Raw genomic sequence first — 17,938 nt, 5'->3', positions numbered from 1 at the left:
CGTCTTGCGTCTTAGCCATGTGCTGGGTATAGACATGACTCCAGTTTTCCTTTTGATAGGATTTCTTAGCTCATGTACAATGTCAAGCAAATGCAGCTTTACTACATTTTCAAAGTCAGTTCAGGCCAGCAGCAGCCTTGGTGCTTTCATGCAAGGCTGAGACTGGGTTGGTAACTGCTGACTCTAGGGTGAAAGCCCTGGGGACACAATGCAGAGTCCAATGAGCTGGCTCTGCAGGAATTTGTGTGCCTGCAGAAGCTGAAACACTTTATATTCACTTACCCACTCAACCTCAGTTATGCCCCAGATAAAGGCAACCTGTCTGTAGATTAAACATCCCTAATAACTGCACTAATGGTGGACATACAAGCAACCTGAAAAGACTCCTAGTCCTTGCAGATCTTCAAATGATGTAACATGGGGTATTGCCCATAATTCTTCATGGTATCCTCAGTGAAATGTTTGTAGTGAATTTTCATCTGTTAGGCTTCCAATTTTTCTCATTGACATGAGAATTATATACAAACAAGGTATACATAGAATCTCTGACAAGGCTTTGTCACACCATTACAGAAGGAACAACCTTTTTGTTGAGAAATGTCAGTCTGAGTGAGACTGTTTAGTGAGAACATACTTCTCCCTGCACTTCATAGGTGAGAAAAAACCAAAGCATTTTACTTCCTTACTTTCAATACATTTTGACTGGACTTGGTTACTCTTGTACTTCTTTTAATAAAAATTATACATGTGAAATGCAAGTCAATCATACAAAACTAGTCTTTCATTAAAAACCTGGTATTTTTACTTGTTCTTTTTTTTTGTTCCAGCCCAGCAGTGGAATAAAATATTTGGAACTTCAGGATTACCCAAAGGACAGGAATTTTGGTTTTTGACAAGCCGCACTGCTTACCAGGCCTGCATTTCACATATACTGAGTGCTCTGATTGCTTCCAGACCATGTTCTCGGAAGTTCAGGAAGTTCCTTACTGGGCAGCTTCTATAGGACAAATTCCATCAGTCGGTTATTTACTCTTGTGTTTGTCATTTTCAACCACCAATGCACTCATGAACCTCCCTGCTGTTTTATTAGCATGACTGGATCCATCTGAACCCCAGTGTCTGGCCTTTCCCATAATCTGCTACAAGGCCATCCCATAAGAGCTTTCTGATTCAGCTCATGTGCAGGGAACCAATGCAAGAACCATTACACAACACATGAGGTGTACGTTTTCTTCCCATGCTAATCTACACCCATCTCAGCCACTAACTGAGTATTAGGTGTGACAGAAGACATCTTGTCAGACATGGGTAAATCCAATAGATCAGCTTCCTTGTCTTGGCTGTAGCATTTGTATCTTTCCTCTTTTTTTCAGCAGTCAGTAGTATAATTTAATTCTCAGAAACTGGTTGTGTTCCCTACAGATTTCCAAGATAAATAGGGTAATGAACAACATAGTTAGCACCTAAATTCTCTTTTGGGTTGAACTTCGAAAAAAAAATGAGAAATAATTTCCAGTTATATCGTAGTCTGTGCAAAAAAATGTTAGCAAAAAGCCAAGAAGTCAATACCAGAAAATACAGTCCTCCCTATTGGATGATGACAAGGATTAATTCAGAGCAGCAGCGCTTCCATTAGCTGAAGGGACTGAGAATATGGGTACAATAACAGAGATGTTGATGGTTACCAAACGCTCACCTGTCTCATTTCTGAGATTTTGTGACATGACTGCAGAGTCTGATATAAAAAGGGAATAAAAGCCACCTAAGGACAAAAATATATTACAATAACAGATTAAACCCAGCCTGTTTATCCTGGCTGATCTTTCTGAAATCTTTAAATCTAATTGTCTCTTTATTAATAGAATGGTAACATTTTTATTGAGTACTTTTTCTGGATTGGCCTTCAGTTGGATGGTAGGCATATACAAAATCCAGCTTCATTCCCCCCCGCTCCCCTCAAAGCTATCACCCTTACTTTACACCGCTTTGTGGCCTCTTGACATGGTGTAGCTCGCTTAACTGGCTTGACAGCCCTGTCTCTCCTTGCATTCTTCACCAGGCAGTCTACTTCCCTCAATTCTCCTTCTCTTTCATGTATAGATATACATATATATGAGCTATTGAACTTTTGATTGAATTTTAGTGCTCATAAAGATCCCAGATGAAAGCTCTCAGGTCTTTTAAAATCTGCATATTTTTTAATCAACTGTGCTTAGGGTTGTCAGTTAGAGGCACTCGAAATTTTGACTTTCTTCAAAGAGATCTGTGCTTTCCATCCCAAACTTGGACCACAAGTTCGTTCCATACCGTACACCAAGTAACCTTTGAGAGCAAAAACATTCTGGTCTTGGGTCTTACTGGAACTGGAAGCAGCAAGTGAAAGGCTGGGTGTCACAGGAATCTGAACTATTCAGTATGTCAACACTATTTGAAGAGCCACGTGTGCGTCATGTTCTTGTTTGCAAGCTAATTAGATTACTTGTTTTGGAAGATGGATTAATGAATTAATCACAGGGTGCGGTGGATGTTTTTTCTTAATGTTCTGAGACCAATTTAATGTGAAGGTTTTTATTTTTTATATGCATGATTCATTTCAGAACTGAAAAACACTGGAAGTAGAAATGTGAAAATGATAACTGTGTTAAAAAATGAAAATGATAATCACTGCCATCTTTGGCACAGCAAGATTTCTTTTATGTTATCTGAAACTGTAGATAGTACCAGCAACCGTGGAAAGAGGGAATGAACGATACAAGAGCTTTCTAGCTAATAAATCAGAGCTGAATGGAAAAGGGTGTGGTTTTAATTGCGCAAAATGCCAGACAGGTTTCTGGTTTGCAAAACTGAAACCAGGGGTGGTTCACATCTTGATATCTTCTCATACTGCAGCATTTATGGAAATTCTACTATTTTTTTGTCTTTATTCAAATTAATTAAATTTTGGGCAACTCCTAACATCACAAAATGCACTGGCTCAAATTTATTGACACAAAGGCAGAAGGCAGCATGGACTGGGATCTAGCCCTGGGTTCTGCACAGAGGGAGACACTCGTTTCTGGCCAATTCAGCAGCTGCACCAAGTCAGGCATTCATATGTGCACGTGCCTCTTCATTTGTTTTCCTGTTCTTCAGTTTTCCTGTTCGAGACAGCTGCCCACCTAATGAACCAAATTCTGCACGTCCTTTTCTTGATTACCACTGAGCACTGTATGGTGGGATCCTGGCACCTGGCACACAAGAAGGGAAAGAGTCTCAACATTAGGCAATGTCAAAGTGTGCGATTCTGAGCAAGACAATTTGCACGAACCATGAACCATCTGGTCTTCAGTCATTTTGAAAATGAGAGGTGAAGCCAGATTGTCAAAGATATTTACCTCAGTAAATAAAGATGGAGATACATGTCCAAGAACAGAGATAACATGCCCTAGATACTTTTAAAAAGTGCCTGGGGAATTCCCACTCATCAATAGAAGGTAAGCAGCTAGACACTTCTTAAAATCCCACAAACCAAACATCTTTATAAATGTGCTCTTTGTTTCCTGATCCCTTCTGTTTTCACCTTCAGCTGTACAAACACTCTCTGTACAGACAGAAGATGTGCCGTTCCTTCCCCAGCAACCTCCTTTGGTTCTCCTTCGTTACTAAAGCTGAGGAAACAACAGAAACCAAAGTATAGACTGCAAAATCTGCATTACTAGTACAGACCAAACATATCCAATAAGGTCTCTCTGAGACAAGACAGAGTTCCCATACCTGTTGATTAGGAAAATAAACATTTTTCTTGAATGTTGAATGACTCTTCAATGGAAATTAGCAGACAAAACGCACAGAAAGATTGAGTCCTAATCATGTTTCAGAGCGTGACTAGACACGTGTCTTTAAGAGAATAGGTTTAACAATGGTGAATGCATGCTACCAATAATGCATGCCATTGCTAGGTATGTATTTAGTTATGTATCACAATTTACCTTCATATCTGCTTAGTTTTAATGCAACAAAATAGAGAAAGAGCTGTCACAGTCATGCAGCATTTGCAAAAATCTCAAATCCATGTTTTGGTGTGCTTTATGGAGCATTCACTCCAATGTTGCTGAGATTTATTGTGTCAGCTGGAAAATGAAACAGTCGTTATTTCATGTCTTTGGATGTCTGAAGGAAAAAATATTACTTGTAGGCTTTTGCTGAGTACAGTGATGCATTTCAAAGCCCTGTTGCTACTGTATGCTCCACCTGAGAGGCCAGATAGCTGAATTTTTTCTTCCTTTTGCTTTTTGTACATTAGCTGGTATATGGCAGTGCTGTAATATGACATGCAGCCAACATGTTTATTGCATACTGCTCAAAGGGTGTAAACCAATATTGTTCCTTAGAATAAAATCTGTTGCTTTGACCATAGAGCATAGGAAAGGCAGTGGGGTGGATTTGCTAGAAGGGGCAGGCAAGCAGGACTCCATTTTCAGCCTCAGCACCCCGGCAGGCCAGGTCGCATGGTGGGAGGCCCCTGCTCAGTCCTGCTCTCCCTTGCCCCGTAGCCACCTCCTCATTCCCACCCAGAGTGATGCACCCAGTGCTGTGTCCCCCCACCATGCCCTGCTCCTCTTGCTCTGTAACTCTCAGCCTGTGTCCCCAGCACTGAGCTGCCCATAGCTCTGCACAGTACAGGAACAGACGTCCTCCCTAAATCACAGTGAAGCTCCCAGCACGGGCTGTGACTTGCACTGGGAACAGGGATTTTCCCAGGTAATGGCAATGGGAAGTGCCCTGGGTGCCCAGGAAGATGGACTCATTCAGATCCTTAGTTTTTCTGTGATGTCCTCAGAAAACTTATTTGCATTTCCAACATTACGTTACTCTTCGCTTAAGACAGTCATTCATACTCATTGGAAAATTTGGGCTGAAAGGAGCTCGGAGGTCATCTGGTCCAGCCCCAGCTAATAAGCACCAAGAGAAAGGTCAGGTCCGGCACTTCACGGCTGTTGCATGAACACGGTGCGGACAGAGGCAGAGCAGGAGGACGTGCAGTGAGTCAGAGGAGGCTTTCCACTCCTCTTTCCAGCCTAGGCTTCCCTAGCCAGGGACAGAACATCGCTGCAGAACTTGTCAAAAAATGTCTCTTGTGACCAGGAGGAAGCCTGCAAGAGTTGTGACTATTTTTCCCCCTGCTTTAGCTTTCTCAAGTGCTGAAGATGTGTCCTACCTCTTTTCTCTCCACATAGCCACCTGAGCTGTTTCTCAGTGGTTTCTTCACAGAGCCAAGGGTTTCAGTAATAAATAGTTCAAGGGCGTTTTGCGGCTCTGAGGGCTGGAGCCTCACCCTCTGCAGCCAACGCTCAGCACGATCCTCCCTACGCCTTTCAGGCTGAAATGAGAAAGCCTTCAGGATGTTTCAGTGATAAACTGAGGAAAAAGAAAGTAAAACAAGCTTTTTAAAGAAGAAAACTCCAATCCTAAATGCTACTGAGTGCTCACTATCACACTCAAAGGCATAATTCTGTCCCTTGGGGACAGAAATATTAACTACAGGTGTCTGTTAAAAAATGAGGCAAGAAAGAGTTGGATGTTTCTTTGTCAGCTCCATTGCAACAGGTTTGGAAAGAGCTTGTTTATTGTATACCTGGAGATCAAGAGCAGCTTTCCATCAGCATAACTGCAGAGTACAGTCTGTAATCTTTTTTCTGTCTCAGTTTTAAAAAGAAAATACAAAATCGAAAAACAAAATGAGATGAGCTCTACTTCAGTGACACATTTACTTTTTTCAGGTGTTTGTAGCTTTAAAAAGTTTTATGAGAATTACAACTACTGTGACTGACACTGTACAGTTTTATTGTAGTACTGCTTAGATTAATTTACTCTGGAAGGATGCAAAGTTGCTATTCTGAGATCAGTTAAGGAACCCAGTTCAATTGCCAGTACAAAAGTGGCACTTAAGAGTAGGTGTCTACTAGCATACAATATATCAGAAGGAAGAATATCGAAGCTATCTGATGACCTTAAACCAAACTAAGGCGATTTAAAAATTCCTCCTTCAGCATAAACCAATCTCTACGTTTCTGAATTTTGCTTTAGATTTTTAAAGAAGAATCTTGAAGAAATAGGAAGGAGAAAATCCTGATAAAACCTAATCAAGGAAATGCTTTTAATATTAAAACAGATATTTTCCAGTGTTTTATACAACAGGCTTCATAGCAGTTTTGGTCCTAATCCCATTTGAACACATATTGGATTCAAGCAACAAGTTAGTTTCCTTTCCCACCTAAAGGAACCTATTGCCCCACCAGAGAACGTAATTCACATCATACATCCAGCAACTCTGTGGGCGTTGAAATAAAGGTCAGATTTTTTTTTTGCTTAGCCTTTGTTTATTTGCTTGTACCCGCTGATGAACATTGACAAAGAAGAGCTCAGGTGAAACAGACATAGGTACCGCTGCAGGAGAGCGCTGCTCTGTGCAAGATCACGTTTCTGAACTTAAAGAAGCTTTTTGAAGCCTCTGGACTGGCGTCAGGTCTTGTTCAAATCACAGTAGAGTCCCTCTGGCTGGCAGAGCGGGAACGGTACAGGCTCCTCATGCTCCGGTGCAGCAGCCTGGAGCCATGAGAGAGCAGTAAATATCATTTGTCATCACTGCTTTTCTCATCAGACCTCCCTCCCACTTTTAGAGAGAAAAAAGGTAAAACCATCTTGCTAGTCTCACTACTTTCTATTGGAGGAATTTTTATAATGTATTCTTTTTTAACATCAGTAAAACTAACGATTTCTCCTGGTTGAAAACTACTGCAATGATGGAAGGTTTTTTTATAGTTTGATAATGAGGTATATTTTTCACCCCTTACTCTCTTGACTCTTTAAATAGCTGCTATTAGTGTAATCTATCCTCTTTATCTTGCTTCCCACACATACAGAAAAATACCCCATAGAGAACTGTTCATATGCATTTAGTAGTTACTATGAGTTTTATTACTGCATTTCATACTAAGGTTTAAAAATTTTAATCATGCATTACCCTCTCAGAAAAGATGCTGCACACTTGCAGAGTGAGTAGCAAATCTTCAACATAACTTACAGAGCAAAAATAGTGTAATTCGTCTAGCAGATATGTGCAAGAATTTAACCTGTAGTTAATACATTAAGGCCTTTAACGAGGATCTAGCATGAGAAAACATAAGGCTTAATATTCCTGTATGCTCACCAGTTGTAAGTTCGGCCCCACCAAGTGAGAGAACGTGATGTACTTTGAGTTCAAATTGCATTTTAAACCCTTCACACACAAGCAGTTAGCCACCTAACCAGATGTGTCTGGAAGAGCATCCATTTTGTCCATATTCATCTGAAATTATGGTCAGCACTCCCAGTACGAAGGGAACCTTCATTAAAGGAGTTTGCTTTATTCCCACGTAATAGAAAAATAAATTTGTCTTTAACTTGCTTGAACTATCTCTCTTCTATGCACCGTTCAGGCACGAGCTGGGAATGCTCATTTCTCTGGCATTTATTTGGAAATCACAGCTCACGATCACATCAGTTGCTAATATGTCAAACAGCATGCTTTTATGCATCTTGTTTACATAGGGTTTTTTTTTAATATCATTGCTGTTCTTTAGGCTTTATGTACTATGATAACACCCTTTCTCAGCAATTAAGTAATTTATCAGATGACAGACATTACTGTACAGGACCACCATACACTGAAAAATTAGGCTCACTTCAGCAGAAGCACAGAATCACAGAATGGTAGGGGTTGGAAGGGACCTCTGTGGGTGTACCTCTGTGCTAATTATCACCAGTGATAGTTATGCATAATAATAAAAAGCTTTCTAGAAAGATAATGAGGCAGATTTTGCTTTCAATAACACTAATGTAAATGCATAATAATTCTGGCACATCCGCAACGTGGTTCTTCAAGATTTGCATAACCATGGCTGGACTGCATTCATCTCGTAGCACTGATTTCTTGTCCCTGCCTGGATTCAGCACAGCTGCTCTCAGCAGTACAGCTGACTTCGAGCTTAGGGACAGAGTCTTCATCTGAGACACAAGTTCAGTGATGTCTTTTTTTTTTTCAATGATGTGGCCCATTGTGTCTAATAAAAAATCTTTCTTTTTTCAAATAGATATTCCATGTTTTCCACCTCCTCAGCTGACAAGAAGTGATAGAGGAATAGGGACACTTCTGACAGTCAGAAATCTGACTCCAGGGACACAAGCTGAACTCATCATCACTTTGCTCCGAAAGTATGGAATTGTGAGAAAGGAATTTGTTGGGGCTAGTCACTGTTAAAATGAGCAGTAGTGAAATTTTGCTTGCCATCATTTAGCTTACCAATAAAAAAGATTATGAGTTTCCATATGGATTTTTTCATTTTCTCTTATTGACACATAAGAATCCACTGAAATATAAAGATGAAGCCACTCTCCTACTCTTGAAATGCTTCACAAAGCAATTCCCTGAGTGTTGCCACAGACTAGGAATGAAGAATCAGCACAGATTTTCATTTTTATGGAGTCTTTGATATAGTTCTTTGCAAGATATCACTAAGAAAAGAACTTGAATCATGGGTTGCAATTGAAAGTTAAAGACCAGTGATGCTATTTGGAATGGAGTGTAGTCAACTCTGTTGATTTTGGCAACCACTGTTCAGTAGCAGGTATGACTGTCCCATGCAAATCACCGGTCATGAGTTTCAGTGGCTGTTTGCCTATGCAAGACAAGACGAACCCAACCGATTGTAATCACTGCTTCCCTCTGCAGTAGAAATTTGTGCTGTGACACATGATACCAGGTGCTGGACACTGGCTACTATAATAAAAGTTAATTTGCAGGATGGTATGGGCTGCATTAATTTTCAACGTGGCAAAATGCTAACAATCGACCCAACCTTGGGCCAGTGTTGTTTCATCAGCAAACTGAAAAAGGAAGTCAGTCATGAGTCATTTAAAATGCTGTAGATAATAGAGAATTATTTAGATTAGTCAAAGCCACAGGAGTCCAGAGGGATATTAGAGTAACTTAAGAACATGAAGCAAAGCAGCACATTGACAGATTAAATCCTTTGTAGCTTAAAAAAAAAACAGATTGGGGCATTTACCTGGGAAGAAGGTACAATTTTTACAAAGTGGAATAGCTTCACTAGTGGACTGAAAGAAACTTCTATAGCCTTCTCCCTTCCCCCCCCCCCCCCCCCACCCAGTCCTCTACTCTACACCCTGCTCACTAGGAAACCCTGTGAGAATTAGGGATGGTGGAGGTTAAATTTCTGTGTACTATCAGTTAGGTGAGAGATTAAACCCCAAGCCTCTGTACTCCACTGAGTATCCTAGCAGTAAGCTCTTGGACTTTGAATTATGCTTTTATGCAAGAAAAGAAAGAGCATGTGGAGCAGTCGTATTGTAAAGGGCTACAGCGACCATTGTGGCATCCTGGATGGTGCCCAGTCCATCAAGGCAGTGCTCACTGAGCCCCTGAGGGAGCATGAGCAGAAGACTATCAAACTCTTGGATCCCTTCCAGGACACTAGCTGGGTATCATGTTGCCCAGCATATGTCATGATGTGTGACCAGGCACCCAGTTCTGAGACCAAAAAGTTAAGTGAGGTGGAGCTGCTCTCAGATTTTGGGCTTCCTTTAAATCCCAGGTCCACTTTTGTATCCCACCCCAAGATACTCCTATAAAAGTCAAAGGCCCAATGAGGTAAGGAGTAATACTCCATTTCTCAAACCAGAGATTACACCCCGTAGTGATGGTGTTAAGATGGCCATCCTGTGCAGTTAAAAGCAATGTTTAAATTGAACTTTGACCTCTGAAACGGGCCTGGTTTTTTAAGCCACAGTCAGAAAGCTGCAACAAATGCAGCTGGGGTCCCCCAAATGATAGTGCCATGCATGAAAAAATATTCAGATATTCAGAGGAACACTCTGGGCTGCACAGCCCAAGCGAAGGGACATGGACAGCACCCATGGATAGCATGCCCTGTCTCCCCCAGGGACGTTAGAGTGTCACCATTTCTGTTTGAAGACTAGTTCCCAGAGGAGAAGTTGGGTATGAGACAAATACTCAGAACTATGTCACTAGTTACCTGCAATTTTCTGTCACAGACTATGCTCATTTGCCCACAATAAGTAATAGATTAATTGAAATAAGAAGGTTTTTTGAGATAAAGAACCAGAAATGGAATGGTAGAAAGACTATGGCAAGCGTAGCTGACCGCTTTAATTGAAAATCCAGCAGCGAGAGAAAAATCAGTAAGAAAACCAAATCTTGACTAGTTTTCCCATCATGTTCCCCCTCTGAAACAGGGATAAAGCACACACCTGAAATTTTCAAACTGAAAGCCAACATTATTTCAAGCATATAGCCCGCTACCTACACAAAAGCTCTTCAGGTAGCACAACATCAAACACGAGACCCAGCAGCAGACAATCAGCTTAACTAAGCACCCCTTTGAGAGCAGCTCTTTAGGGAGAGCTGAGCCATAAAAACTGCTGGGGATGAATGACATCAATGCAATTTACTGGCTTTCTTCAAATAAAGGCCTCAGCATAAGGAAATGATTTAAGAGACAGCTAAACTCTGCTAGAGTCATAATTAGTAAATAGATTCCATTACACATATTAGTGTATACAACTAATTCAGGATAATTAACAGAAGCATACGACAGAAGCAGCTCTCCTTTTTTTCCCAAAAACATTTTATTAACATTACTTATGAATTCATATTTAGAAAATATTGTAGGTGAAATTAACTGAAATTCAGACATGGCTCAAATACAAAACATAAAAGAAGGTGCAATAATATCACCATAGGCATAATCTACGATAAGATATACAATAGTGCCTCAAAAGAGGGATTACATGAGATTTGCAGAAGCTTCTGCTTTTCTGCTTTAACAGCCACTGCATAAACACAAATATCACGATCCTCAGCAAGTGTAATCAGTGTAGCTCCATTAAAATCAATAAAAATATGCTGATTCATGCCATACGAGGATCTGGAGTGTAACAGTAGAAATTTCAAACGTCATGAAAAAGTAATGGCTACATTTTCATTTTTATACTCAAGTAGCTTATTCATTGCCTTTGTCAGAGTCTTTATCAAAGTACCCCTATTCCCAATTTTCTCTTGTGGAATGAGCCAGATAAAGTTTATACTTCTTTCACTGTTATGAAGGCTTCTGAAAGCCTTGACTATGAACATAACTTGTAAAGGGCAGTCTACTTAAATAATAGTGCCAAAGTATGTAAAATCACAGGGCAACAAACCTCTGAACGCACTTTTGAAAGGTTCCTTTTCTTTAGGAAGCAGAGGATGCCAAAAAATCCATGACAGAGATTTAGCTTTGTACTCTTCTTAGTTATACTAAGAGACAATTGATTTTTCAAATCTTAATTGATTTGTAACAGCTCAAATATTCTCCCAAGGCAATAGTAACATTTCCCCATAAAAACATGGAAATCTAAATACCTGGCTTTGCCAAAGTATTACTGCAAAGACAACAGAGCAGAAGAACCAAACTTAGGTTCATTCTTCTTCTATTAAAACGCAGTTCTTTATAAAAGTAAGTTGGAAATAAAAAGCAGTTCTGAAAGTCAGAACTATGTCAGTGTACAAAACTGCATGGCAACTATCTTACAAAAGAAGAAAGTGGAATCAAAAGAAGGCGTTTCAAACATACAAGTGCACATCAGCTTTAAGACTTCGGGTTATATGTCTGAGGTTTCTTAACCAGTTTTCTCATCATTTTTCTGCGGAAGACATTTGTTGGCTTGTTGATTCTTGGCTTCTCAGTCCCTGCTAAGAAAACAAGGAAGCCGTTAGGGAAACAGAACAGAAGACTGTTGATACTCTTTATTGTTTGGGTTTTTTTTTTCATGTTACCCGGTTTCAGCAGTTTATTCAATAATAACAAACATATCAGAAATTGTAAAATGTGTTCTGTACACCCTACTCTCACACACTGTAAGGTATCCAATGTGTCCATCTTTGGCACTGGAGTCCTCCTTTGCTGCTCTTTTCTGGAGCAAGCATCTAAGCCTTTCTAGCTGTCCTGCAGTGACAGCAGAATAGAAGTAAACAGAGTGTTCTATCCGAAGAAAAAAAAAAAAAAGAGCTATTACTACATTGCTCTGAACAACACTGGGGCAAAGTCTAAAATATAAGCAGTGCTTGTGGGAAATGAAAAGGTAAAATGATCTGGGTTTCTGCACAGAACTGGGTTTCACACAGAAGCTGCAGAGTAGCCAAAACCAGTCAGGGTTATCTCCAGGAATGCTTACGAAGGCCGCATGAAATGCATGAATGCAGTTCTGAAAACAAGTACTTTGCAAACCTGACTACAAATCTTTCGTCTTTATGCTGCCTGTTTACCTGCACACAGAGCCTGGTTGGCCAGTTCACAATCCTTGCGCTGCCACCCCAATATATTTATTTTCTGAAATAAACTTCTTTAATGAAATGAATCAGAAACCTTTTCACTCCAGAAGCTATAGATGAATTCAAACAGCAGTTGCATATTTGCACAGGGAGAGGTCAAATGAATTCAGCTTGAGACTCCAAAAGGTAACAGGAAAGATGCTGGGGAGGGGATTAAGGGAGCAGGAGAGAAGGAGTGTCTTAAGTTGCCTTAACGATTTGTTTAATGTGAATGTACACTCCCAAGCTACAGAAATGAATATATATAGCACAACATTAATTAGCACTAATTATGCCCTTAACTATGGGCTTCGGTTGTACCAAGCCTCACTGAACTGAACTCCACGAGTTAGTGAAAAAGCTTTCAAGCGATCCTTTACCGTTTGGCTGCCTGGTGCTCTAGTTACAAGACAAACAACATTTCCTTACTCCTTTCTGCCACAAAAAGAGCGGGGAAGGGAGAACCCCCAGGGTGGGTCCGGCTGGGTGTAGGCAGGGGCAGAGCGTGGAGGCAAGACGCTGAAGAGGCAGTTTCCCTCCTCCTCTCTCTTTGCACACTGAGGCTGGAGCCTGGCCCTACCATTTCCCAGGTAGTAATAGATGCAAATTAGATAATCACAAGCATCTCAGATAGACTTAGCATGCTATTAAGGACTCCCTTACAATACTAGAATGGTAGAGACACACTCAGACTCGTCACCCACAGAAGTATTACTGCCGTGACTAACTGGCAGACAGTATTTTTACTTCTGAGAACTGTACTTGGGGTGCAATCCTTGCCCTAGCCCTGCTTTTCTAGCCCAGAAATGAAGAATCATCTCCTGACTTAAGCCTTCTGACTACACATCTTAAATACTGAAGTACCTGGACCTTGTCCATATCTCATATTTAAAACAGAACTACTTCTTGCCTTTTTTTTTTCCCCGAAAAAGACAATGTACATGTTAGATACAGCCTTAATTTTTTTCTCCATTAGTATGATATTTTTTTAAATATTGTGCTGTGTCTGCTTCTTGAGTGCTCTGGGAATCAACATGTAATTATACTTTTCTCTCTCTCATTGATTTACATATCAAATTAATTAAGCTAGAGTAGTAAAACTTGCAACAGCTGGTTTGAACATAGGACTGCAGGTAAAAGCAGAACTGTTTTGACTTACAAGCACAGCCAGTAGCTGATTTGAATAAAACCATTAGAAAAAACGAAATATCATTCCCAACCCTTCCCCCCACAGCCACAGAACCAGTTGACTCAGCACAACTGATGAGGCAGAAATCTTTAGGAATGGGAAATGCAAACAGGCAGCAGGGAACCCAGGGAGGATGGTGACTGCTGAATATGCAAAGGAAAAAAGTAAACTGATTTCACAACTTAATTTAACCCTACTTTAAAATACCTGGAAGAAAATGAGACCTTAATTAGTATTCATGCTGGTACTGAACAGTTTAAAGACTGATTCCCTGTGGACTCTAGCAAGTTAATTAGTCATTTTGCATGCCCCTCTCTACACTTCATTCAAAAACTGGTGTAACCCCTCACAGGGAACTGTTCTTGTCAAGAGGATTTAGTGTTGCATCTCTGCTTTCTTCTGCCTTTGAAAACATCGAATCCAAAGTGCAAAAAGCATACAGCAAGTCAAGGTGAGTAAAAGAACACTATGAACACCCATTACTGGTATTTGGATTGCTTTATCTGCTTATGACTGATAAAACACAAAAAATCCTACCTTTTCTGCAGACATTGTAGCAATCCGTTTCAGTAACGAAGTTATTGGCATTTCCACCACAGCCAGTATATTTGAACTCGTTACATGATTTGGTCTTGGCGTCATAGTAATAGCGAGGCACAGCAGAAGAACACAGTCCTTCATCCTTCGGGCTATAGCATAGCAAGGGACCAGCTTCAAGAAGAAAGAAGGAAAAAAAAAAAACCAAGAGTGAGAGAAAGACAAATTACATAAATGTATCTCTATGCCTGGCTTCTTAAAATGTACCCTGCAATAAATTTTGTGGATAAACAGCTCTTGTTCTCATTGAACTGATGCGACTGTTACCCATGTCTTCAGAGACTTATTACATCTTATTCCTGTGAGCTACGAATTTGAGAAAGCAACAGACTGCCCCAGAAAATAGGATTACTATCCCACATGTGAAATTCATCAGCTTTCCCCATTTGTGGTGCCATACATACGACATCTGAGATATTTACATAGTTTGGCCAGAAGTCTTATTCCACATATATAGGCATATAACAACACCTCCAGTGGAACTACCTCTGTAGAGGAAGACGACACTGTTTTATTTATCCTTGCTAAGATTTTGACAGCAAATCCTGCCCGCTTGCAGCAAAAAGTACAAACCCCACCACTTTCCTCACAAGCACCACGCTTCATTTCGCCTCAACAAAATATTACTTTTCTTGCTGGAGACCTTTTACCAGTTTATCAGATGTGCAACAGGGAAGGAAAAAAATAGTTTAGCATTCACCTCAGAAACTACTGACAATCTGCCATCAGCCAGAAACAACTGTCTCATCAAGCACTTATAAAGCTTAGGCAGAGACAGCTTTTACACATTCTGGTATATTTTTCCTCATCAAAGATCCTACCTTCCACTGGATATTAACCTGGTGTTTATGACAATGCTTCACTATAGTCATCTGCTTATAATTATCATCCTTCTCATTTAAAGTTCATACGGAGAGACAGTGAAGAGTCATGTCAGGCAAAAACCTTTTATCAGTTGAGTTGGCAAGCGCGAAAATCCCAAGCCACCTCATACTATCTCTCAGGCCTGAATTTTATAAAGGCACTTCTGCTTCATAACAGGATATCACTGCCCTGGACGTGACTGCCACACGTCTCCTACATCTGCTTCAACACAGATCTCCAACCTTATTTCCCTCCAGATTATACATGTGCACGTCTCTAGAAGTCAAGAGATCAGTTGGGGGTAGCTGTGGGCACATTTAAGGTCACAATATTAAACTAACACAGCACTTTGCTCTCTCAGTAACAGACAGCTGACACAAGTGACACATGCAAGTCTGTAGACTACATAAGAATCTGCTTCACAGAAGTCTTCAAAAATACCACTGTACGTGTATCCAGAGGAAAATACCAAATAAAGTATCATCTTCATATTGCTTTCAAACCATCTATTTTATTAAAAATTTGGAACAACCATTACTTTTCTCTGGCAGACAGTGGTCCACACAAGACTGCAAATCTCTGAAGTTGTTGCTGTTTCCGTAACAGCCACCGTAGATGAACTCCTCACACCTCATCGAGGTCAAGTTAAAGGCGTATCTTTTTAGATGACCTCTGCAAGGTCCTCCATCAGCCTCCAGCCGGCACAATTTGGGCACTTCTGCAACAAAAACAATTTCATCCTCTGTAAAATCAACCCTTCGTGCTCCCCATACTGGACAACATGGTAGGGGAGACAAAACGCTCTTACTCCGGTCGCAGGCAAGTCCCAGCTTCTCCCACTACCTGCACTCTTTAATCAAGTGGGGCAAGCTTTACAGGAGGAATCTGATGCAATAATTAGCAACTAGCTACAATATTAAGTTACATTTAACATACTAATAGTTAAATTCTGCGTGTCGCTCCCGAGACAACTCGCTCTGGTTTCTCGGCATAAAATCGACACCAGCGAGGCAGCTGCAAGGAGCAGGGCGAGAGACGGGGTGGGCACCAAGCTTTCCACAAACAGCGCGGCCTCCCCCATGCCCCCAGAGCCCCCCTCCAGCCCCCCGCCACCCCAGGGCCACGCAGGGGAACGGGGCCCCGCCGGGTCGCCCCGCGGGGGCTGAGGAGGGCGGCCGGGGCCGGTCCCCCCCGGACTCACTCTTGATGGTCCAGCAGTTCTTCTCGCAGTCGTCGAGGGTGTGGAAGTTGTTGGCGTTGCCGTGGCAGCCCCCGTAGGTGAACTCCTTGCAGCTCTGCGTGTACCTGTCGTAGTACCAGCGCGGCACCAGGGCGCGGCAGGGCCCGTCGTCGGGGGGCAGCAGGCAGGCGCGCTGCTTCTCTGCGGGAGACACCGGCGACCGGGGCTGAAGCCACCTCGGCGGCGGCCCCGGCCCCGCGCGGCCGCCCGCGGGGTCCCGCCGAGCGCCCGCTCCTACCTGTGAGGGGGCGCGGGGCCAGGGCGGCACAGGCCAGCGGCAGCAGCAGCGCGGGCAGCGGCAGGCGGCGGCGGGCGGCCATGTCGCGGCGGCGGACGGGACAGAGGGACGGAGAGTGGCACCGGGGCCCCGGGAGCGAGCGGCGCTGCCCGGCCCGACGGCAGCGCTTTATATGCGCCGAGACGGCTTCCCCGGGGCCGCCTCCCTCCTTGCGCGTGTGGTGGGAGGGGAAGGTCTGATTCAGCGGGGCAGCAGGTCCCCGCTGACCCGGCCGTCACCGGGGCGCGGCAGGCTGCGCGCCTGCGTGAGCCCGAGCGCCGGGGGCGCGGGCCGACCCCCGCCCCGCCGCCGTCGGGGGCCGCCAGCCGGGGCTGGATCGGGGGGGGAGACACAGGCTGGGGCTGGCTCGTCGTCGGGATGCGCCGCCCACGGCGGAGGGGCCTCTGCCGTGGGGCTACCGGGAGCTGGCCGGGGTCCGCGGCTGCCCCCCCCGCCCCGCCTTTACGGGATGATGCTCAAAGAGGGTTTCCTGTTAATCACGGCGAAAACCGGGACGGGTCACTTAGCGAAAGTCCTCTCCCCCCTCGCCCTCGCCGTGCGGGGGTAGCGGGCGGGACGCGGAACATGGAGCCGGCGGCAGGTCCCGGTGCAGCCGAGCCGAGCACAGCCCGCTCAGCGATGTCCCCCGTCCCGTCCGGCCGCCTCCCGCGCTGGGTGCCCTTGGGTGCAGCGCCGGCGGCGCTGGGCGCAGCGAGGCACTGCCTGGGCTCCTGGGAGAGCCAGGGGGTGAGCGGCTGAAACCTCGGGCTAGTGCAGGGAGCCGGGTTTCGGAAAGCACCGTCACTTGTCTTACTCTGTAGACATCAAACCCAGGCAACACGGCATCATCTGGGGGAGGAGGGGGTGAGCAGCAATCAGAACGCTTTCCCTCTCTAATCTATTAGAGCCATTACATTAATTAGTGCTTACTCCAGATTTAATACAGTGAGAGAGATAAGACTGGCTGCAAATTAGGTGTGCTGTCTATAGACAGCAATAAACTAGTCTGATCTCCCGTTGTTCTTCTCCACTCCCATTACAGCACGCGTGTTGGGCCTCAGTCCTTCAGGCGGGAGCTGTCATCGATGGGATTTTGATACAGGGCCCTGGAAATCTGTGGCCTGCAGGAAAGGAGCCGCAGTCCGCGCGGGCTGTAAGGAGGAGGAACTTCATAGCACCCAGATTATTTCAGGAACTGACTTTCTCTCCATGGCTTCTCTGCTTTTCTTCTATCATGGAGGATTACGACCTAGTTTTCTGACATAATCTTATTTTTCATAAAGGCAAGAATGAGGAGCAAATTCAACCCCCACCACACCCAGGTGGCTTCTGGGAGCATATGAATGGCACCTCTCTCCCCCTGTA

At 43.3% G+C, this 17,938-nt stretch overlaps 1 protein-coding gene across 2 annotated transcripts; it reads right to left on the bottom strand.

Annotated features, from left to right (window-relative positions):
• Nucleotides 1-10,615: 10,615 nt before the first annotated feature.
• Nucleotides 10,616-16,820, bottom strand: TFPI2 (tissue factor pathway inhibitor 2). 2 transcript variants are annotated; one of them, XM_075417473.1, is made up of 5 exons: nucleotides 16,535-16,820; nucleotides 16,258-16,437; nucleotides 15,595-15,774; nucleotides 14,133-14,306; nucleotides 10,616-11,785 (listed from the first exon to the last, which is right to left on the bottom strand). In XM_075417473.1, the coding sequence occupies exons 1-5, from the start codon at nucleotides 16,614-16,616 to the stop codon at nucleotides 11,685-11,687; spliced, it is 717 nt and encodes a 238-aa protein (XP_075273588.1). In that variant the 5' UTR covers nucleotides 16,617-16,820; the 3' UTR covers nucleotides 10,616-11,684. The 2 variants fall into 2 exon arrangements, with proteins under 2 accessions (XP_075273588.1, XP_075273587.1); XM_075417472.1 differs by having other exon boundaries at nucleotides 10,618-11,788.
• Between the last annotated feature and the right edge of the window lie 1,118 nt (nucleotides 16,821-17,938).

Source organism: Opisthocomus hoazin, chromosome 4, assembly GCF_030867145.1.
Source record: "Opisthocomus hoazin isolate bOpiHoa1 chromosome 4, bOpiHoa1.hap1, whole genome shotgun sequence".
In the NCBI taxonomy this organism is placed as follows: Eukaryota; Metazoa; Chordata; class Aves; order Opisthocomiformes; family Opisthocomidae; genus Opisthocomus; species Opisthocomus hoazin.
This window is presented reverse-complemented; position numbering and strand designations above follow the sequence as displayed.